Source organism: Sphaeramia orbicularis, chromosome 19 (genome assembly GCF_902148855.1).
Source record: "Sphaeramia orbicularis chromosome 19, fSphaOr1.1, whole genome shotgun sequence".
NCBI lineage: Eukaryota > Metazoa > Chordata > Actinopteri > Kurtiformes > Apogonidae > Sphaeramia > Sphaeramia orbicularis.
The window spans coordinates 3,154,506-3,178,176 of NC_043975.1; the positions used below are offsets into that span (position 1 = coordinate 3,154,506).

The following is a 23,671-nucleotide window of genomic DNA, read 5'->3' on the forward strand; positions in this document are numbered from 1 at the left end:
TATTTTAACATTTTTGTCCATTGTTGTTCATCATTTCATTCCTTTTAAGTTATTTTGTTTTTATTTTTTTTTAGTTATTCTTAACTTTGTTGAGTATTTTGTTCATTTTGGATCAGTTTCTTGATTACTTTGTCGACTTATGTTCATGTTGTTGATTATCTTGATCTTTTTTTTCTCAGTGTTTGTTAATTTTGCTGATTATTTTGATATTTTTGTCCGTTGTTGTTCACCATCTCATTCCTTTTTTGGCTATTTTGTTATTTATTTTTGTTTTTCTAAGTTTTTCTTAATTTTGTTAATTATTTTGTTCATTGTTGTTGATTTTTCATCTTTTTGTTCATTTTCGTGATTATTTTGTCGACTTATATTCACCGTTGTTGAATATCTTGATCTTTTTTTCTCAGTTTTTGTTAATTTTGTTGCTAATTTTGCTGATTATTTGTTCATTCTCTTTGATTTCGTCGGCTCATCGTGGTTACTTTAACACAGTACTCTGCATACGTCACCTGTTTTGTGTCTTGAACACTGTAAGAATCAGAGTTGGCTTTATAAGATCATAGATTATTTACAGATGTTCAGGTTCCATCTGGAATTCATGCATTTATGTCTGAATTATTAATGTGTTCACGTTCTGGTCTGAACATGTCAAACCTCCAGGGTTCAGTCGGTACATGTTCACTGTGTCTCATAAGATTATTCCAAAACCCAACATGGATGAAATATGTTCAGAATACCATTGACAGAACTGAAAAATATCTGATGTAACTAAAGAAAGACTCAAAAACAAACAGTACAGTTTAAAGTTCTGGAACGTTTGTGTTCAAGGTTCAAATAGAAAACGTATATGATGATTTTGTGGAAAATAACAGCAATAATTTCTTGTGTTAAAGTCAGAGATCAACCATATGGTTTTTTTTCAGGGCTGATACCGATTATTAGTACTCAAAGAGGCCGATAACTGATATTTGGAGCTGATATTCATTTGTAGTAAAAGTGAAAATATTGGCGTCAGAATTTGTACAATACGAACTCCAACACTTAACTTTGTTTAAACTTTTAATGCCTTTAAGTCAGGGGTGTCAAACTCATTTTGGTTCAGTTCCATATTTAGCCCAATTTGATCTCAAGTGGGCCAGACCAGTAAAATAATGACTAAATAACCTATAAATAATGACAAATCCAAGTTTTTCTTTTTGTTTTAGTACAAAAAAACCCCAATTAAATTATGAAAATATTTACACTTTACAAAAAAGATGTGAATAACCTGAAAAAACTGAAATTTCATTTGAAAAATTTGTGTAATTTTAACAAAATTATACCTCGACTTATTATTTATACATGTACATTACACACAGTGTTCCGTAAACATTTGGTAACAGGCAGAATATTGTTAAAATTTTGGAGTTTGGAACTAAAATTTGAACAATTTCAACAATATTCCATCTCTTATTATTAACACAACTACAGATCACAGTGGATCCATAAAGGCACAAAACATTTAGTAACAGGCAGAATATTGTTAAAATTGCACATTTCAGGTTGTTCATCTTTGTTTTTATTTATGTATTTATTTGCATTTTATTGTGAAAGAATAGTTTTGTAAATGTAAATATTTTCACAGTGTAATCTTATTTTTTTCAAATAAATTTTTTCGACATAATTTTTCATAAAGAAAATTAATGGTTGTCATTATTTATGGGTTATTGTGTTGTTATTTTGACTGTAGGTCACATTGGTCTGTATGTGGAACTTGAACCAAAATGATTTTGATAACCTGGACTGTTCAGGTTCATTTTTGTACTTTCATCCTGCAGGGCTGGAATGGAACCTTTGGCGGGGGGGCCAGATTTGGCCCCCGAGACGCGTGTTTGACACCTGTGATTTAAGCATATGTTTATTAAACAGCTTTTCAGATTTGCTAAATGTTAAATTTTTTTTTTTTTTTTTTTTTTTTTAAATCTTGGACAATAGAAATCTTTGTTTAAAAAAGAACCGCGTGTGCACCCACCCCCCAGGATTATTTCACTGTCACACCTTGGCATTCGCTCTTAGTCACAATCTAAACCAGTAAGTTTGCAAAGATTCAAGAGGTAGGGAAAAGATAAAAGAACGTTAAGTTTCACTTCCACTTTTGCAGACCTAGAGGCGCAGCTGCATTAGAGCCAAAATAAACCAGTTTGAAACTGATCTCTTATTGGCTGTCGGATTAGAGGAAAAAAGCCTGGTGCCGATTTGTGTCAAAATGCCAAATATCTGCGCTGATAGTCCAATAGTTTTCTTCTCCACTACAGTAGAACTTCGAAGTCAGTGTTTAACGTGTTCCATGACTGAGCTCGTTTTGCGATTTTACTCATTTACAAATCAGTTTTCCCCATTGAAATGAACTGAAATATAATTAATCCATTCCAGCTCCAAAAAAACCAACCAAAAATCTAATCTTTAAAGGCTTTTAAAACAGAAAAAGTGCAGTTACAAAGAAAATAGCAATTATAAAATTAGTATTATTTTATTTTTGTCGATTTTTGTCACTTTGTTGCGAGTCATTTTGTTCACTTTTGTTGATTATTTTGTTCATTCTCTTCGATTTTGTTGAATCTTCTTGGTTCATTTTATTATTTTGCTGACATATTCATACTGTTGATTATTAGATTTTTTTTTTTCCATCTGTTTTTTTTTTTTAACTTTTATATCATTTTTGTCTTTTTGTCAATGATCATCTCATTCACTTTTGTTGATTTTGTTAATTATTTTGTCAAATTTTCCTTAATTTTGTTATTTTATTATGTTGTTTCATTTTGTTGAATCTTTTGGTTCAATTGAGTCTTGATTATTTTGGTTGACTTATATTCATACTGTTGATTATTATGTGTTGTTTTTTTTTTTACAATTTTCGGTTTTTTTTATTGTTCTGTTTTTGTCAATTTTTGTCACTTTGTCGATGATCATTCATTCACCTTTTGTTAATTTGTGAATTATTGTCAATTTTCTGAATTTTGTTGATTATTTTGTTCATTTTGTTGATCTTTTTGGTTCAATTTCTTGATGAGTTGTTGACGTATAGTCATACTGTTGATTATTATTGTTTTGTTTGTTTTTTATACCATTTCTGTTGTTTTTATTGTTTATTTTGTCAATTTTGTCACTTTGTCCATAATCATTTCATTCACTTTTGTTGATTGTTCTTAATTATTTTGAACATTTTCTTTAATTTTGTTGATTATTTTGTTAATTGTGATTGTTCCTGGTTAATTTGTTTCATTTCTACTAAATCAATTATCATTCTCATTCAATTTTCGTCTTCTTACTTTTTTTTTTTCATTTTCATCAACCGGAGGACAAAAATGCCAGATCTTGTGAAGTCAAGTTTTGATCGACAATACTGTGGTTTATTTATTAGTATATTTATTTTAATTTCCGTGTACATGTCTGTATTGGTAACACATCCCACATTTGTGTCGATACAGTTCCCTCCCCCCCCCCCCCCCCCCCCCCCAGTGGACAGTAAGGGAATGACAGGTCAGAGCTCACAGTGTCTGTCCAGTTGTCTTGGTGACCAGTCGTGGTGAAGGTGGGCGGGGATTCCCTCCTCCAATGGGGTGAGAGGATGCTGACGCCCAAACACCTCCAGCGTCCTCTGGACAAACAGAACAGATGTCAGATGTCGTTCAGACACAAACATTCGACCATGTGACCAGTCGCCGTCGTCCTCACCTCGGCAGTCGTCAGGTTCTCTTCTCTGTCTGAGGTGAACAGCAGCTCATAGAGTCTGTGTTTCTGAAACAAACTGAACCGACAGAACCCAGCGTTAGACGACTAGAAGACGCTCAACATTCAAACTGAGACCAGAGGCGTCAAAACCATTATAGTTCAGGTTCCACATTCAGACCAATATGATCTAAAGTGGGTCAGAACCAGTCAAATAACAGAAAGAACCTAGAAATAATGTAAAATCTAACTTTTCTCATGTTTTGATGTGAAAAAAGGTCAAATTACATTATGAAAATGTTTACATCTACAAACTATCCATTAATAAATGTGAATAATATGAACAACCTGACATTTATAAGGAAAAATAAGTGTAATTTTAACAATATTCTGCCTCAGTTATCATTTCCAATGTGCATTATAACGTACAGATCACAGTGGATCTACAAATACACCAAACATTTAGTAACAGACAGAATATTGGTACAAATACACTTGTTTTTCTGAAGACATTTCATATTGTTCATATTTGTTGAGGTTATTTATATTTTTAGTGAAAGGACAACCTTCAGTATCCTGCCCATAGAGGTCCTCTAACCACCAAAAGCACATAATCTGCACAGGGCTGCAATAAGGTCAAAATATTTGCCATGCAGTTTTTTTCAACTTTTTTACAATTGTTTGTATTTCATCATGTATCTTTTTTTTTTCCAATATCCTACATAAAAATCAGATTACTTGTGTTTTGTGTTTTTTTTTTTATCCTGTCATATGTCAATGATTAACATCTACAAAGGTTAATATACATCATTATTATTTTTGGTGCTAGGTCAAATGTTAAATGCTTAAATGTGTCAGTGTGTATTTTGTACTCACTTGGTAGAAGGGTGTTAGTGTAGTGTAGTTAGTGTTCAGAATAACTTACCATCCATAAGTTTTACCCTCCATTTTGCTTCCTCATTTCTATGTATTACAATGTTTCTTTTATCTATTTGTTTACTTCTTTGTATTTCATGCATTATCTGTTTTATCCTCTGCTGTACAGTGTCCTTGGGTGTCCTGAAAGGTGCTTATAAATAAAATGTATTATTATTATTGTTGTTATTATTATTATTATTATTATTATTATTATTATTATTATTATGAATTTAACACTGTTTATAATGTGCTGATTTTAGTGGATGGATCAGAATTTAAAAATAATGCAAAAATCCAATCCAATCCACTTTATTTAAATAGCACATTTAGAAAAACATAAGGTTGCTAAAGTGCTGTTCAATACAAAAAGAGATAAAAAACAAAAATACACTAGAAGACAGAAGCAAGATCACACAATTCTCCCGCTGGGTTAAACCTCAAGGAACAAAAGTGACCTTTAAGATTTAAAAGTTTCCAGAGAAGAACCCGTTTTGACATGGGTGTGGAACTCATTCCACAATTTAGTTGGCAGTACTGAGAAAGCTCGTTCACCTCTTTTTTGCCTTGTTTTAGGAACGACAAAGATAAGCTGATCTGCAGACGTCAGTGCCCAGGAGGGAGCAGACCACTCTAAGAGGTCAGAGATGTACTGAGGTGCTGAACCATTTAGGGACTTAAAAATAAAAAGCTAAATTTGAAATGTATCCTAAAATCAACAGGATGCCAGTGAAGAGAAGCCAGAATGGGCGTGATGAATAACTTTAGAATTCTGACCTAAAACTGTTGGGTTTTCAGCCTAAACCACCACAAAACCATGATTTTCTGAGATGTTTTCCGAGCGTTTCAACATGTGACACCAGTTGGTCCATGGGGCTACAGGTGGTCTGAGGACCAGGGTCTGTTCCCACTCTGACTGGAACACGTGCCCTGCATTTGAACCTGGGTCTGTTGTTTGTGTGTAGATCTCACCATGTGGACGCACACAGTTTTATGGCAGCTTATCTCTGAGGCATGCTGGGGCCCACATGGACCCGCTGCCTCAGATCTTCATTTACAGCACGCAGGTTTGTCTTAATGACTCACGGTAAACCGTACTTTAAATAATCGGATTTGCTTCGACCACGTCAAGGCGCGCCGTTACCTGTTTTCGATGTGACCGATGAGCGCCGTGGCTTCGTCTGTGCTCAGAAGTGGAGAGGCGTTTTCCATTTCAGTAGAGGAGCGGTGGCAGGCGGCGGCTAAGGCCTTCGTAAACTCCAACATGTTCTCCACCAAAGCCATCTGTTTATCTGGAATATGGAGATGAGACACGATGGAGCTGAGACCTATTTAAAGGAATCACCTCCATTAGAGAACACATTTGGTCACATCTTCCTTTAACCATAAAAGGACAACCATTAGAACAGCCCTAAGTGTATTTATGAGTTTTTTTTGCAATAACAGTGTCAGAAAATACCTTTTTTCCCCAATTCTTTTGCACATTTTTTCAGGAACAACTTTACTTTCAATATCTATCCATTAATTATCATTATTATATGTAATAAATGTTTAAAACAGTGTGTTAAAGCAAAAAAGAAAAAAAAAAAAAAAGACTTGCATTTTTTAATCATATTTATTATAAAATAACTGTAAATGGTCACAATGAAACTTTATAAGTTTATAGAAATAACCTTTCAACTATTTCCCATGTGTTCATACATGTGACTTGTTCTAGATCATTGTGTGTCCATGTTCTTCTTCTTCTTTTTGGTTCTTTGGTGTCATTTTTATCCTGTGTGATAGTCTACGCTCACTTCCTGTCTAGTTGTAGACAGAGCCCCTCATTTCACTGACAAAAACATCCATCATCTGATTCAAATACACACACTGCATCTGTGTATGCCCTGGAGTGATGATAATAATAATAATAATAATAATAATAATAATAATAATAATAATAATAATAATAATAATAATAATAATTGCACTTATAAAGCACTTTTCATTCAACAAAATCTCAAAGTGCTACGTAGAAAAGTCCAACAATAAAAAATATATAACTCTGCGTATAGATTTACATATATAAAAATATACATACATTTATATAATATTTACAGCTAAAATACAACCATCAATGAACTATACAAATTGCAAAAATACAGATAAAAACATAAAAAAACATGAAAAAAATGGCAAAACTCCACTAAAACACAGCAAAACACACTTGTAGAATAGTCCAAAACAGCAATATCACTATTATATACAATTATTTACAAAACTTCACCATAAAAAAAACACAGCTAAAACCTCACTAAAATACAGTTAAAAGTAATAACCTGTTTGTTTTGCCCTGCTCCGGTTACTTTATGCTCTGCCCACTTCCACCCCTCCCCTCAGCCAATGTAATGGCCTCTACCCTAATGTGTTACAGAGCAATTGAAACCTCCGATTCTCAGCTTTCAGATGCCATTTAAATATCCTCCACAGCACAAACGGTTAATGAGCTATTGAATGAATGTGAATGTAAACATGTGGCATCGGTGACACAACCATCTTGCATGGACCAGGTGTAACACACAATAACTTCCCCTGGGATTAATAAAGTCTTCTGATTCTGATTCTCACCTCTGATGTTGTCCAGCAGCATGTGAAGTACAGCCATGATGAAGGACGTCTGTGTGGGACTGAAGTCGGCGTCTTTGGCCCAGCAGAAACCACAGACATAGTAATCCAACAGAGCAGCTTCTTTCATGCACACCTGATGGTTCCAGAAGCCCAGAACCTGATTCAGCTCCCTACACACAACACAACATGACACAACAAACATCTGGGTATGAAGTGCCCTCGGTGCAGTATTTTCTACTTACACTTCACTCACAGCTGTAAGGATGAACATTATGAGCAAAAAATGGAGACACTGAGCTGAAATTTTGTTACTTCTTTGTATTTTGACCCATATGGTGCATTATTTAGTCCAACAAAATAACAGATACATAAGGGCTACAGCGCCTGCCAACAGCCTGTTGTACAATCTATGCATGTGTAGGATCAGATGCAGGCTGGGAAGTGGGCGTTGAGCGGCAACAAGTTTAAACACTGCTGAAATTTACACCTCCTTCCACCAAGTGTGTTCCAAACTAATGTCACAGGGGAACATTTAAAGAAAATACAAGTCACGACAAAAACAGCCACAGGGGTTTTTCTTTTTCTTTCTGTTTCTAACACAGCTAGCAGATTACCAGTGACAGATATGACTGTACATGCACAGTGACATGAATCCTCCATACTGCTGTGAAGCACTTTACTTTACGTTAATGAGTAATGACGAGTGATTCTGTGCAGGATGTAACTGAGATGGAAAGCGCTGCCGGTATTTATTTGTCACAGAATTGCACAAAATGGAAGTTTTCCCAGACATGATTGTTCATGTTGTGATTCTTTTTTTTTTTTTTTTTTTTACTTATGTAATGCATGATATGTGCATCTTTATATTAAGTCAAAAGACAGTATAGCAAATGTGACCTATCATACATGACGTTATTTTAATTTCTCCAGCAGTTACTTTGTGCAGTATGGTTTTTCATTCTAATTGTATCATAAATACAAAATATGTAGATCAGCTAAAATTTGCTTAGAGGTCTTATTTCTGTCTTTGTGCATAAAAAAATCAATATAAGTGAATCCCCAAAGGAACTTTGTGTTGGTAAATGCAAGTTATGCAAATTTACAGGATTTCAGTTCTGTTCAACATGTTGATGCTCATATGAACTATGTTTTCAGCTCAAAAATGTCCAGTTTCATCACAATTAATGCTAGATTTTCATGTCACAAATGGCCAAGTTCTATTTTAACTGAATTTACCTGAAAAACAAATATTCTATTCTTTTAGATTCCCCAGTTTTTCTTACCAGATTCTATACTACATATCACATGTTTTATTTTTACAGGTTGCAATATGGAGTATGGTGCTTATGTTACGCCAAAACATACATGAAGAATGCCACACGTCACTTTTTAAATCAACAGTTTTGTAATAATAAGCATTTTTATAAAGAAATAAGAATTCTATATTGTTATTTACTCTTAGTCTGATGATAACTATACAATAAATAATTCTGATCCTAGTTTTTGCACAGGGATCATTAGTGTAAATGGTGACATAGCTGCCGAGCATCAGTATGATGGGATCCACAACAACCATGTCACATCCGTCCACTGACACATTTAGTGTTTTTGTGTCAGCTGGTATTGTTTTAGATCCACAATACTAACATTTATGAAGAAGAGCAGAATTAGCAATAGTAAGTCTATAAGTTTATTCCTAATAAAGTACTGGGACTGACCAGAGCATCATGGGTAATGTCACGTCTGTCCACCAGCAAAAGTTTTCACATACACGTGCTATTCCAAATCCAATATTTAAGAAAATACAGCTTCCACTGTCAAAGAATATCAGTAGTCTGTGCACAAATGGATTAGCATTATTTACACACTTCTATGCATTCCTTACAACTTTTTTTTTTTTTGGACAAAAATGGCCACTCACTTGACCCCCTAAGGAAATTTTAGCCGAGATACAATCCATTTTGTACTAACCCGAAACTGAGTTTCCTCATGCCAGTAAACTGGATTAGAGAAAAAACTAAATTAAAGCACCAGGTGACATTTTAACATATAAAACAGAATCTCACACTCTTTCTGGCACTGAGTACACCATCAAATATTTTACAAATTATAACTCCTACAGGTTTCAGCAGGATCTCTGCATCACGTTTTGGCAAAATTCAAGTATTCATATTACATTTCATAATATATTTCATCCATACTTTATATAAATTCTTCTTCTATCACCTGCTGTATCTTTAGACAGCCAGTTTAGCTAACTGGTTAAGCTAATTTTATACAGAGACTATTAGTTAGAGTGCTTTTTCCTCATTAATGAGCCTTATGAGAATATTGTGTTAATTATATTGATGAGGGATACATAAATTTATAATACATTAATAAAACTGGAAACTAAAGTATTTTTTTCATAAATACCAGTAGTTTCAGTTCCCCGCTCATTTCACTTCCTCATGACGAGATTCTGTTGCGACATCTCGCGAGACTTCATTCCTGATACAGACAAAACACCATGCTTTCATACCTGCCCGTCTTAAAATGTAATTTCAGTATCAGAAAATTCGGAATATATGTGACTCGTGTAAAATGAGTACATTTTTAAGTGTCAGCTCAATTCTGTAAATCACGTTCGTGTCTCCCGTTAGAGTGGGCGGAGCTTTGTAAACCACGTGACGGAAACAGGAAGTCGCTCTCCACTGAACCGTTGTTTTTATTTTTATTTATTGATTTATTTTTGCCTCCTTAGACTTTAACCAAACTTTGACCTTATCTGAGCTCTACTTACGACTGAATCTCGTCCGCAGTTTTCTTCAACAGGACTTTAATCTGTTCGAGCGGGACAGGTTCCCACTGGAGGAAAACAACGACCTCTGGCTTTTAAACAGAGTTTTAAAACAAACAAAAAAAACATCACAGAAGCGTAAAAAAAACAGCAGATACAACCAAAACACTGTCACCAAAAAAAACCCGTTACTACCGAGTCATTACCGGTGGTTTACTGTCGTCTACTTTTGGCCTTTCTTTCCTCTCACGGCGTCTCCCTCCGCCAGACATATTGACGCTCCGGGTGTTACCATGACAACGCCGACACCGCAGGAATCCATAGCAACTCTCTATGAATAGAATAGAATAGGAGTAAGACTACCTTGAATTATTACTTAATATTCAACAAATGAATGCAACATATACTAAAAACTAAAATAAAACAATAAAATGAAAATGAAAATGATTAAATATTAAAGGAAATTATAAATATGTGCACTATGTCACTTACTAATTACATATTAACTATTTCAGCTCAAAAAAATAATGTAATTGAGTACTAAAATGGCTTTAATACTCCCACTGACGAATAAAGACAATTTCCGAGAAGTAAAATACACAACTTTAGATAATATAAACTCGTTGATTTTTAATTCTCCACATAATCTGATAAGATTTGACCAGTAAATAAAGCTTAATGATACTCACATGACTGAGAAATTCCATCTGTAATGAATAATACACATTAATTTGCTGTTTATTTAATGCTCTTGATTCATGATGCAGCAAGATGATGCTTGATGTGATATAAATTTGTTGAAAATTAATTAACATGTGTTCAAATTATTACACGAAAGATAAATAATTTTATGTTGGGTATTTTTCTTCAGTTTTCTCTGTTTCCAATATAATAACCCTTACCTTTAATCTGAGCTTTATGAACATCTACACAATCAGTGAATTAAATACAGGAAAATACTTGACTTTCACTGAAAAAAAGAGCAAAATACAGAAAATAATATTATAATAAATGGTAATTTATCACTTAAGAAAAGTAAAATATAGGGGAAAACTCATTTGGGAACTGAGACAAAGTATCACTGGGTCTTTATGGGTTAATAAACCGTTTTGCTCCACATTTGGGTCAAAGTGTAAATGAGCTGTAGTTAATAAAAGTTTTGTTAAATGTATTTTTTGCCTTTAAAGCACTGATATTTTGCTTTTTTAAATGGAATTCTTCATTTTCCCACATTTCCCTGTGGTCTCCATAAACTGTAAATGCTCTGCTTGGCTCTGAATTCTTCATTCATTCAACTCCACAGGTCCATCTTCACCCCTATTTCTGAGTAATACACCAGAAAGGTGGTTTGGAGCGCTGGCCCTTTAAATGCACATGAGCCACTTCAGGCCCCGCCCCCTCCAGGTTATTGGCTGTGCTGCTCTGTCCCGTTCAACCAACAACTGAACATTCGAGGTAATTATGTCGTACTCGGAGAAATGTTGGTCTGAAGTCTGGACCTTATATGTGCGAATGTCGGGATGGAACTAGTTATAAAACGTAACAAATTAAGCAGGAATTCAAACAGGTTGTAGAAATCCACTGGATTAATATAATGATAAATGAATCTAAAGATAGTTTTGCAGCAGCTGGAGGGTTCAAACTCAAACTGTATGAACTATTAGGGTCCAAATACACAAAGAAATGAAGCACAGACTAAGAAAAGTGGGTTTACAGAAATATGAGCCCTTTAGATAAAGAAAGAAATAATCTGTAATGGATTACAGTTTGGAAGTGACTTGCACAACATTGGTTGCTACTGGATACACATTGACTTTTGTAAAACCATGATTTGCTTGAGCTTTGAATCAGTCCTGGTTCAGATCAAATCAGGTGGTTTTCTCCTGATATTTTTATGTACAACTGTGTTAAAGCACTGATATTTTGCTTTTTTTAAATGGAATTCTTCATTTTCCCACATTTCCCTGTGGTCTCCATAATCTGTAAATGCTCTGCTTGGGTCTGAATTCTTCCTTCATTCAACTCCACAGGTCCATCTTCAACTCTATTTCAGAGTAATGACACCAGAAAGGTGGTTTGGAGCGCTGGCCCTTTAAATGCACATGAGCCACTTCAGGCCCCGCCCCCTCCAGGTTATTGGCTGCGCTGCTCTGTCCCGTTCAACCAACAGCTGAACATTTGAGGTAATGGGCTCCAAGTTTGGACATATTTCAGTCTGGACTACAACCACTGCTGCTGACAAACAATTATGGAGAAATACTGGAGAAATGTTGGTCTGAAGTCTGGACCTGATATGAGTGAATGTCGGGATGGAACTAGTTATAAAACGTAATAAATTAAGCAGGAATTCAAACAGGTTGTAGAAATCCACTGGATTTTTGCCCAAATGAATATAAATATAGTTTTGCAGCAGCTGGAGGGTTCAAATTCAAACTGTCTGAACTACTAGGGTCCAAATACACAAATAACTGAACCACAGACTCAGAAAAGTGGGTTTACAGAAATGTGAGCCCTTTAAATAAATAAAAAAATAAATAATCTGGAATGGATTACAGTTTGGAAGTGACTTGCACAACACTGGCTGCTACTGCAGGGGTGTCAGACTCATTTTAGTTCAGGGGCCATATCCTCCCAATATGATGTGAAGTGGGCCGGACCAGTAAATTAATAACATAATAATATATCAATAATGCCAACTCCAAACATTTCAATGTGTTTTATAGTGAATAAAGTAAAATTACAGTATGGAAACATTTACATCTATAAAGTGTCCTTTTAAAAATGTGAATAACACGAAAACAACCATGAAAAAACACCTGAAACTTATCAAGAACAATAAGTGCAATTTTAACTATATCATGCCTCTGCCTATCATTTGTAAGTGTGCATTACAACTTACAGATCACAATGGATCTGCAAAATACACCAAATATTTTAGTAACTGGCAGAATATCGGTAAAATGACACTTACTTCTCTTAGGACATTTCTAATTTTTCATATTTTTTGGTGAAAGGCTAGTTTGTAAATTTACACAATTTCATGTAATTTAACTTTTTCTTTTTTTACACTAAAACCGAGGAAAAATTTGGAAATGTCAATATTTGTAGGTTTTTATGATAGTATTTTACTGATTGGACCCACTTCAGACTAAAGTAGGGCTTTATATGCCCCCTAAAGGCAAAGGATTTACTAATAAGTTAATATCTTGAGTGTAATTTTTGCATTTCACCAATTCATCCCAGGGGCCAGATTGGACCCTTTGGTGGGCCGGTTTTGGCCCCTGGGCCGCGTGTTTGACACCTGTGTGCTACTGGATACACACTGACTTTTGTAAAACTATGATTTGCTTGAGCTTTGAGTCAGTCCTGGTTCAGGTCACATCAGGTGGTTTTGTGTCGTTTAATGTGTGGGATGGTTTTCGTTCCACTGAAGAATGCCATGATGCCCGTCTGCTGCATGTCTCTGCCTGTAAAACACTGTTTTCTCATGAAGGTTCACAGCCTCAGCGTAGTCGTCTGGCTGGTTTGTGGAGGCGTGTCCTGCCCCGGCTCCGTTTTTTTCCCCCTGGTTTCTGAAACAACAACCTCCTCCTTCAGACCCTCCACACACACTAGAAGTCCTGTGTCCCTGAAGGCAGCACGGGCCTCTGGGACGCCGTCCTCAGCCTCAGCTTCAGCTTCAGCTTCAGCCTCGCTCCTCAAAGGCATCATGTTCTTCAAGTTCATCTGCGCCGTGGTGACCAGGTTGCTGTTCATCCTGGTGTCGCTCATCGGGGTCTGGAGGGTGGTCCGGGTCAAGGAGAACGGACTGTACTGGTGTCTGACCATCCTGTACCTGCCCCTGGTGGTGGAGATGATCCTGACCCTGAGGAGACGACGAGGACACGACTGCAAATGGTACAGTTTATACGAACGGGACACAAACATGTTAGAGGAGGAAAGAGTAGAGTAGAAAGGAGCAGAGTAGAGTAGAAAAGAGTAGAGTAGAAAAGAGTAGAAAAGAACAGAGTAGAGTAGAAAAGAACAGAGTAGAATAGAGTAGAAAAGGCTGCAAATGGTACAGTTTATACGAACGGGACACAAACATGTTAGAGGAGGAAAGAGTAGAGTAGAAAGGAGCAGAGTAGAGTAGAAAAGAGTAGAGTAGAAAAGAGTAGAAAAGAACAGAGTAGAGTAGAAAAGAACAAAGTAGAGTAGAAAAGAGTAGAAAAGAACAGAGTAGAGTAGAAAAGAGTAGAGTAGAAAAAAGTAGAGTAGAAAAGAACAGAGTAGAGTAGAAAAGAACAGAGTAGAGTAGAAAAGAACAGAGTAGAGTAGAAAAGAGTAGAGTAGAAAAGAACAGAATAGAGTAGAAAAGAACAGAGTAGAAAAGAGTAGAGTAGAAAAGAACAGAGTAGAGTAGAAAAGAGTAGAGTAGAAAAGAACAGAATAGAGTAGAAAAGAACAGAGTAGAAAAGAGTAGAGTAGAAAAGAACAGAATAGAGTAGAAAAGAACAGAGTAGAAAAGAATAGAGTAGAAAAGAACAGAGTAGAGTAGAAAAGACTGCAAATGGTACAGTCTATACTAACAGAACACAAACATATTAGAGTCGAAAAGAGTAGAGTAAAAAAGAGTAGAGTAGAACAGAGAAGAGTAGAGTAGAAAAGACTGCAAATGGTACACACTACACCAACCGGGCACAAACAGTAGAATAGAATAGAATAGAATAGAATAATATAGACCAGAATACAATAGAATAACAATATTAATAAAAACACCAATACTTCAGAAAACAAGAGTAAATATAAAATTACAAAAAATAAAAATATGATAAGAAAATAGAAAACACAATTTTACCAAAGCTAAGAATAAAACTAAGTAAAATAATATGAATGTTCACAGTGTTAACAGTCTGTATATCTCAGGTCTGTACACAAATAATGCATTTATATTTGGATAAATATTGAGTAAATATTACATTACTTTTGCGAAACAGTGGATTACTGCACACCTTCTTGCACATATTTGGAGGTGCCTGTGTGAGGGTTCATGGAACTGAAGGTCCATCTGATTTCCCTGCAGGTTTTCTCCGGCCATCTTCCTCTTCCTCATCAGTATCATCCCATCTCTGTGGATTCTGGAACTTCACCACCAGGAGAATAAAGGAGCCAACCCCAGAGTACACAGCACTTTTATATTTAGCCTTTAAATGATCTGACATCTGCACACAAAACACTCAGCTCTACTTATTCTTTTTTTTTTTTTTTTTTTTTTTTTTTTTTAGTGTGTGAAACTGGATTCGACAGAAACTTTTACGAGACTTTTCAGATTCTGGAACAACTCGGCCAATAATACTGAACAGATCCGGGTAAGTTTTAACCCATGAACACCCAGAGCAGCTCCACAATGAGGTTTTTCTCTTCATGTAACCTTTCTGAAGTCATTTATTTTAATACTATCATCTGTATTTTGCATTTTTTCAGTGGAAATCATATCTTTTCCTGTATTTAATTCACAGATCAAGTACATTTTGATTAAAGCTCAGATTAAAGTTGAGGATTGTTAGATCAAAAACAGAGAAAACTGAAGAAAAAGTCACGTTTTCAGTCCAATCTCTCATGAACTGAACACAAACCCAGTGTGTCCATCCACTGTCACTGATCCAACTCCATGGGTTTTACTGGGGAATCAATGTTGTAGAAGATGACGGTGTTTCCATGGTAACTATGGAGCCTCTGATCGTCTAAATGGGTTACATATCTTGTACATTTTTTTAATTAATTTTGTTCATTTTTATTCATTTTATTTATTATTTTATTTGTTTTTGTTAATTTTGTTACTTAATTTGTTTATCTTTCTACATTTTCTTGCCTGTTTTATTATTTTTCTCTTCAGTTTTGATCAATTTGTGGCTTATTTTGTCAATATTACTCATTATTTCATAAATGTATTATTCATTTTTGTTCATTTTGTTGCTTATTTTGTTCTTTTTAACTCCATTTTTTCCACCTCCTTTATTATTTTGTAAAGTTTTTATTCATTTTCTTTATTATTTTATATTCATAAACCCAGTGTGTCCATCCACTGTCATTGATCCAACTCCATGGGTTTCACTGGTGAATCAATGTAGTAGAAGATGACGGTGTTTCCATGGTAACTACAGAGCCTCTGATCGTCCAAATGGCTTACATATCTTGTACATTTTTTTTTTAATTTTGTTCATTTTTATTCATTTTATTTATTATTTTATTTGTTTTTGTTAATTTTGTTACTTATTCTGTTTATTTTTCAACATTTTGTTGCCTATTTTATTATTTTTATCTTCAGTTTTGTTCCATTTGTAGCTTATTTTGTCAATATTACTCATTACTTCTGTTAATTTATTATTTATTTTTGATCATTTTATTGATCTCATTGATTGTTTTGGGGTTTTTTTGTTGCTTATTTGATTCTTTTTCACTTCATTTCAGTAAATTTCTTATTAAATTGCTTATTTTTTTAAAGTTATTTATTATTTTGTAATTTCTACATAATTTTTTTTCATTGTATTTATTGTTTAATATATATATGTATAAACCCAGTGTGTCCATCCACTGTCACTGATCCAACTCCATGGGTTTTACTGGTGAATCAATGTTGTAGAAGATGACGGTGTTTCCACGGTAACTACGGAGCCTCTGAATGTTCAAATGGGTCATATCTTATACATTTTTTATTAATTTTGTTCATTTTTTGGGTCTTTACAGGTTCAGGACGTAAATACTAAAAATCCCATTCATATGGTCAGTAACTCCTGTTGTGAGTTCAGATTATTTGAACGTATGCTCGTTTCTGTTTGACTGACTGCTCCTGTCTTCTGTCCTGTTGCCGTTCCGTGGCCTCACTCGTCTAGACGGAGGCCTCTTTCCTCCGTTAACGCTGGTTCACCTCAAAGGATCCGTTGTAAGGCTGCGGGTGTTTGTTTTTTTTCCCCATATAACCCAAACGCATTCACAGAGACGGCCGCCTTTAATGAAACGGCCCACCCTCAATAAAAACAATTACAAGCCCGACATAAAACGGCTTTTATTTACTGGTATGTGTGTCTGAAACAGGCTCTATATTCAACCCTATTTTCACTAAAAGGCGACAGTTGTTGTTTTTTACTCCGTTCACCTATTTAAAGATATAATTTGTGAGATTAAAGTCAGTGTAAAGTCACGTTTATAACCTGTTACATATGTTAGAAATGAATGTCAACTGTGTTTAATAAATACTGATGTTTCTCACTTTGGAAACAGTGACTCCATATTTAACACTAGAACATGATGAAAACTACAGGAAAAGAACAACACTAGCTACTGTCTGAAACCTGCTGTAATACTTGTAAGGTTCATCGTTAGTTGTTTTTCTTGGGAAGAAAAAGAAGTCGCATTAAATGTGGTGATGGAATTGTTAAGTTTATATCAGGCACTAGTCGCTTTTCCATTGGACATCTGCGCAAAACTTTACCGATATTTACTAAATGTCGAAAAAAAAGTGCGTAATGTCGTTTTTTTCCATTAAAGCACAAATGCGATGATTTGTTTATTTATTATCGCGAGACGACATGTGAAGTCATTCCATAAACATGGCAACAAACGTAAATATGGTGTTGATTTACATACATTATATTCATTATTATTATTATATATTACCCCTCTATCTCGTACTAAATTAAAAATTATTTGGTTTCCTGGTGTGTCCACACATACCGCGACATGTTTCTGTTAAAACTCTTCTTCTTTGCTTGTTGTAATGTCCGTCAACATCCTTTTTTTTGTTCATGTGACTCTAGTTGTGGAAAAAGGTCTTTCCATTGTAGTTTTGCTTGATATACCAATCGCGCTACACCACTAGGCAAAAAAAAACCCTCTTGCCGGCATAAAAACTTTTAATCGAAAAACAAGAGTTTAAATTGTCATTTTTCCATTGGGTAAATTTCAACTTTCAACTTCATTTATCCTTAGGAAAGGAAATTCTGTGTGCAGCAGGGGGTATTTTTATTTGCAAGTTATTTTTGCACAATTTGAGGGTCAATGGAAAAGCGACTAGTGACTCAGAATTTTCCAGAGCAGTAACATGCAGTCTTCTTATGCATTTGTTTTTACCTCCGCCAGGAGGTGATGTGATGATCACTTTGCTTTGTGTGTGTGTGTGCGTGTTTGTTTGTTTGTTTGTCAGCAAGATAACTCAAAAAGTTATGGAGGAATTTTCATGAAATTTTCAGGACATGTTGATACTGGCACAAGGAAGAAATTATTAAATTTTGGTGGTGATCGGGGGGGGGGGGGCACGGGGGCCCACGGGGCCATAACTTTGAGTTATCTTGCTAACAAACAAACAAACAAACAAACATGCATGCACACACACAAAGCAAAGCGATCACAATACCTCCTGGCGGAGGTAAAAAGCTCCTTTGTAGGTAGTTTCATATAAATGTATATTTTGTGAGGTTATTGTTTACCAGAGATGGCAAAGTACACACATCTTTTAGGTGAAGTACTGATATTTGTGTATAAAAATAATAATACTACTGATCCCGGACGAGCCCCCATTTTATGTTATAACATGGTCTATGGCAGGGATGTCCAACGCTGGTCCTCGATGGCCGCTATCCTGCATGTTTTAGATGTTTCCCTCTTCCAGTCCACCTGACGGTCGTTGTCAGGCTTCTGCACAGCTGGATGACAGGCTGATCATTTGAATCAGGTGTGTTGGAAGAGGGCTACATCTAAAACATGCAGGACACCGGCCCTTGAGGACCAGGACTGGACACCCCTGGTCTATGGGAAACCCTGGTGTAGCATAAAAATATAGACTCCCATCACGTCCAGCTCCCATTAAACACCAGTTAGATCAGTTTTGCAGCTACATCTGTAATGCTGTTACTTCTGTGGATAATCGCTGATCTACATATGCTAATGTCCTGGCTTGAACTTTGGACTGATGTTCGGAAATTACACTATGAAGCAGAAACAAACTACTTAAATACCCCTCTGAAATGCTTTAGAAATGAAGTAATGATCCTGTTTTCAAAATGTAAGGAGTGGACAGTTCATTCCTCAGTGTTCAAACCTAAGGAGTAAAAAGCTAACGGTAACATAACTCCTACAGTAGAGTACGTTCCCCATATGACACTAATACCTTCACTTGTGATCCCACCGTTCAGAGTACACCAGTGTTTCCTCTGTGTCTTCACTGGTCCAGGGTGTACCTTCACTGTCCCTGGTCTGTGCCAACGACTGGATCCTGGCTCTGCACCAGATCCTACTGATCCTACTGATCCTGGGGAAGTGGCTCCTTCCGGCCTCGGGGGTCCTGACCAGGAACCAGCTCTCCCAGTTACTGCTCATCTTCGTGGGGACGGCGGCCGACATTCTGGAGTTCACCTCGGAAACGCTGTCGGACATCAAGTGAGTACGAACACAAGGAGAAAAAGAACTGCATTACCATGTTATACACTAGTGATCCAAAAATCTGGATGGTTTTGCTTCCAATCCGTTTTTTTTTTATTAGTTTTGCCGATACTGATCCAATACCGAACTGAAACCAACTTTTTACAATAAAATTTTGATTTAAATGTGAAGCAGTGGTGTTAAATGTGGACAAACTGATGTTTGTGTGGAACAGGGACAGTAGTCCGTCCATGGTCTACATCATCCTGGCCGTGTGGACCTGGAGTATGCTTCAGTTTCCACTGCACTTCTCAGGTACAGTACAACAGTCTATGTTTACCACGAAGGGAAGAGGAGGGTGGGAATGTGTCAACGGATGGACGATGGAAAGACTCTGGATTTGAAGAATAGACATAAAAAGAAAAGTTCTCGCCAAATTTCATGCTAAAACCTGCAACAAAATGAAACCCACCAAACAAAAAAAACAAGTGGTTCCACACACAACAAACTCCGCCCCTCACACATATCGTAGCTTTTTTTGTCATCGATCCTGCTGATGTCATCATGTCTATGCATGTGCTGATGTCAGAATATCAACTGCCTCTATATATGTGACAAGTCTGAAGTGAATTGAACCAAAATTGATGTTTTTATGTTTTTTGCCCATTATAAGTGAATGGGGAAAAAAAAGATTTTAAAAAATTCATTAAAATTTTAACTTTGACCTACTTTTACAAAAATGTAATCACATCTATTCTTTGTCACTGATAATCTATACCCAATCTGGTATGAATTCAACCAATAGTTTTGCTGCTAAAGTGTAAACAATCAAACAAACAAACAAGTGGTTCCACACACAACAAGCCCCGCCCCTTCACACATATTGTATCTTATTTTGTCATCGATCCAGCTGATGTCATCATGTCTATGCATGTGCTGATGTCAACATATAAATTGCCTCTATATATGTGACAAGTTTGAAGTAAAATGAAACAAAATTAATGTTTTTACAGACATTTGAAATTTCACCCATTATAAGTAAATGGGAGAAGAAAAAAATGTAAAAATTAAAAAAATTAAAAAAGAACTTTGACCTACTTTCCCCAAAATGTAATGAAATCTATTCTGGGTCACTGGCAATCTATAAACCAAATGTGGTATGAAATAGTTTTTCTGCTACAGACATGTGAAATTTTGCTGATTATAAGTAAATGGGGAAAAAAAAGATTTTAAAAAATTCATAAAAATTTGAACTTTGACCTACTTTTCCCAAAATGTAATCAGATCTGCTCTGGGTCACTGGTAATCTATAAACCCAGTTTGGTCTGATTTCAACCAATAGTTTTGCTGCTAAAGTGTAAACAAACAACCAAACTGAACCAAAAACAGTACCCCTGTCCTTCTCTTCGGGGGGGGGGGGGGGGGGGGGGGGGGATAATCATTTAGAATCATGTCCATAAGTGTCTGTGGAGGACCTTGCTGACGGTCACCCATGTGTCCGGTCATCCATGCAGTGATGGAGGCGTCCTCAGATGACCTGTCCGAACCCGCCTCCTCCCCGTCCGTCCTGTCCAACCTGCGGGCGGACATCTGGAGCACGGCGGAGGCTCTGTTCATCCAGGACGGGCCCTTCCTGCTGGTGCGACTCACCGTCATGATCTACTTCAACGTGGTCCACCAGATGCTCATCTTCTTCGCCATTAAGAACTTCCTGGTGGTCATTCTGAACATCTACCGGCTGTCGGTCCTCATCTGCGACACCAAGGCCTCCTGATGTGAACATCTGCCCTGGGGGTGCAGGGGTCACTGAGGGAGGGGCCACTGCACCATCAGGTCCAGGTTTTCTGGAAAACAGACGTTCATTCAATCACACAGACTTTGAAACAAAAAATATGAAACACCAACACTATGTGGACAAAAGTATGTGGACACGTTGAATCCAGGTGTTTCTTTTCTAACAGGGGTCCAGGATACAAAATAATAATGACTAATGTCAGAACAGAGTTTCAACTCCTGTCAGTGTTCATAAAACTGAAATAAAATCAGTGTACCTCACATGTCTGAGTCAGGAAGTCCTCTGTTTGGGGAAAGAATCTCCACATGCACTGTAAAAACAAAAACCCATAAAAAAAAAAACAAAAAAACCCCCCCAGTATTATTCTGGCAGCAGGGGTGCCGAAAAATACTGTTACATAATGGAAAATAACCATCTCATAAAAATATGGTAATTTTCCGTAATTAAAATACAGTTTTTTGCCCTAACTTTACATGAGATTTTGCTTTTTTTTTTTTTTTTTTTTACTTTTTAATGTTTAATAAAGAATATTTTCATGTATTAAAACAATCAAATTACCTGTAAATATATATATAAATAATTTTCAATGAGACTAAATTGTATAATCCACTGATAAAAACTGTATTTGGACAGTTTATCAGTGCTTATACATGTTATACATTCACAAAAATACATTTATTCAACAGTTTTGTTGTGAAACCTCCTGTAATTACACAAGATATTTGTCAATTAACAAACAAGTCTGGTTCAACTGACAGAACTAATACTTCTGTTACCGTTAACTGTCAGTAATTTTATCTGGTTTTAATTTTTTTTTACAGTATTAAACTTTAAATTAACAGTTTAAATTTCATAAATAGAAGAGAAATATTTGTGAAATTATGATACATTTGCAAATGTATAGGGTGGGGAAGCAAAATGTACACTATTTTGAGGCAGGGATTGAAAGACAGTGTATGACCAATTAGTTTATTGAAAGTCATGAGAATTTATTTGCCACAAAAAAATGTCCATAATAGAAAATGTTTTTATTCTATGTGTCCTCCTTCTTTCTTAATAACTGCCTTCACACGCTTCCTGAAACTTGCGCAAGTGTTCCTCAAATATTGGGGTGACAACTTCTCCCATTCTTCTTTAATAGTATCTTCCAGACTTTCTGGTAATAGTTTTGCTCATAGTCATTCTCTTCTTTCCATTATAAACAGTCTTTATGGACACTCCAACTATTTTTGAAATCTCCTTTGGTGTGACGAGTGCATTCAGCAAATCACACACTCTTTGACGTTTGCTTTCCTGATTACTCATATGGGCAAAAGTTTGTGAAAAGGTATGGATAATAGTGTTAGGTATGATTATGACATCAGTATATGTTTGGGTTCAAAACAACTGACGTAGTGCCTGCTGAGAAAAAAACAAAAAAATGTTCATTGTAAATTTGGCTTCCCCACCCTGTATTTTAACTGTATTTTTCTATGAAAAAAAAAAAAAAACTTTTAAAAATGGAAATTTTTATTGTTATTCACAGTTACAGTTTTTTCATGTTATTTTACATTTGACGTGTAAAAATCACCTTTTTTTCAAATTACCATATTTTTATGAGATGGTTATTTTCCATTATTTTCCAATATTTTTTGGCACCCCTGCTGCTTGAATATTACTGTTGTTTTTTTGTTGTTGTTGTTTTTTTTTTACAGTGTATTAGAAAAAACCCCGAAATGACATGTTCATAGGATTGGTTCAAGTCAACATATAGTTTTTCAGAAATAAACTTTCTATTCGGTCATTTCCATTGTGTAACACATAATGCATCAATATTTTAAAAATGAACCTTTTGTTTTGGTTTGGTTTTTTGTTTTTGTTAATGGAGAAAGTTGGTAGTTGTAGTTGGGTTTGTTTGTTTTTTTTTTGTTTTTGTATATATGTAAAAAAAAAAAAAAAAAATCATTTTCAATTGATTTGTCTCATATGATACAGTATTTTTATTGCTCAATTCCTGTGAAACTTCAAATAAACAAAGGTTGGGAAAAAAAAAAGAAAAAAACAATCTTCGACAGCGTGTGCTTTGTTTTGGAACTATTGAGGCTTGACACGAACCACGTGATCACCGTAGTGACGTGACGCAACTCTCTCTCTCTCTCTCTGCTCCTCGGGTTAAACCCCACCCCCATCCCTATCCCCGCCTCCGCTGCCTCACGTGCCTCATGCGCGCCCCGTTCTCCCCGCCCCTCTCTGCGTGCGTACGTAACATGCGGCACATCCCTGCGCGCAAATGGAGCGCAGCCACTCAGCGCGCTGACCTGGATCGGATCGGACCGGATCGGAACGGGTCTGAGAGGAGCCCGTCACAGGTAAGTCAGCTGCGCGTGCTCCTCATCACACATCACACTCATTTATTCTGGGTTTGGTGGACGCGCGCACGGACACGCGCATCCGCCTCCATCCACACACGCGCAATTCAGCTCATTTCAGCCTTT

The 23,671-nt window shown here is 35.9% G+C and overlaps 3 protein-coding genes across 4 annotated transcripts in view; 2 read left to right on the forward strand and 1 right to left on the reverse strand.

The window, feature by feature from the left end:
• Window positions 1-3,505: 3,505 nt before the first annotated feature.
• On the reverse strand, window positions 3,506-10,373 carry LOC115439286 (uncharacterized). Its single transcript, XM_030163111.1, has 6 exons — window positions 10,213-10,373; window positions 10,010-10,098; window positions 7,228-7,397; window positions 5,765-5,912; window positions 3,712-3,784; window positions 3,506-3,634 (listed from the first exon to the last, which is right to left on the reverse strand). The coding sequence occupies exons 1-6, from the start codon at window positions 10,276-10,278 to the stop codon at window positions 3,518-3,520; spliced, it is 663 nt and encodes a 220-aa protein (XP_030018971.1). The 5' UTR covers window positions 10,279-10,373; the 3' UTR covers window positions 3,506-3,517.
• Window positions 10,374-13,619: 3,246 nt separating this feature from the next.
• LOC115439280 (transmembrane protein 26-like) lies at window positions 13,620-21,563 on the forward strand. 2 transcript variants are annotated; one of them, XM_030163103.1, is made up of 7 exons: window positions 13,620-13,903; window positions 15,069-15,165; window positions 15,271-15,354; window positions 16,733-16,768; window positions 19,215-19,420; window positions 19,638-19,717; window positions 20,917-21,563. In XM_030163103.1, exons 1-7 carry the CDS (start codon window positions 13,716-13,718, stop codon window positions 21,174-21,176), a joined length of 951 nt encoding a protein of 316 aa, XP_030018963.1. In that variant the 5' UTR covers window positions 13,620-13,715; the 3' UTR covers window positions 21,177-21,563. The 2 variants fall into 2 exon arrangements, with proteins under 2 accessions (XP_030018963.1, XP_030018964.1); XM_030163104.1 differs by lacking the exon at window positions 16,733-16,768 and having other exon boundaries at window positions 20,917-21,562.
• The window catches only part of LOC115439277 (adhesion G protein-coupled receptor A1-like), a 36,020-nt gene continuing 26,311 nt past the window's right edge, over window positions 13,963-23,671 (forward strand). The window contains exons 1-2 of the mRNA XM_030163096.1: window positions 13,963-13,974; window positions 23,531-23,545. The gene's annotated coding sequence lies outside the window, so the exon portion shown is untranslated. The remainder of the gene's footprint in view (window positions 13,975-23,530; window positions 23,546-23,671) is intronic.

What these genes read in the sequence shown, in the direction of transcription:
- LOC115439286 (XM_030163111.1), bottom strand. Translation starts at nt 10,278, where the DNA reads ATGTCTGGCGGAGGGAGACGCCGTGAGAGGAAAGAAAGGCCAAAAGTA. An exon ending in ACTGCGGACGAGATTCAGTC is followed by an intron (nt 7,398 to 10,009) that starts GTAAGTAGAGCT and finishes TGTTGTGTGTAG; the next exon opens with GGAGCTGAATCAGGTTCTGG. An exon ending in ATCGGTCACATCGAAAACAG is followed by an intron (nt 3,785 to 5,764) that starts GTAACGGCGCGC and finishes CTGTCGGTTCAG; the next exon opens with TTTGTTTCAGAAACACAGAC.
- LOC115439280 (XM_030163103.1), top strand. Translation starts at nt 13,716, where the DNA reads ATGTTCTTCAAGTTCATCTGCGCCGTGGTGACCAGGTTGCTGTTCATC. An exon ending in CGAGGACACGACTGCAAATG is followed by an intron (nt 13,904 to 15,068) that starts GTACAGTTTATA and finishes ATTTCCCTGCAG; the next exon opens with GTTTTCTCCGGCCATCTTCC. An exon ending in ATAATACTGAACAGATCCGG is followed by an intron (nt 15,355 to 16,732) that starts GTAAGTTTTAAC and finishes GGGTCTTTACAG; the next exon opens with GTTCAGGACGTAAATACTAA.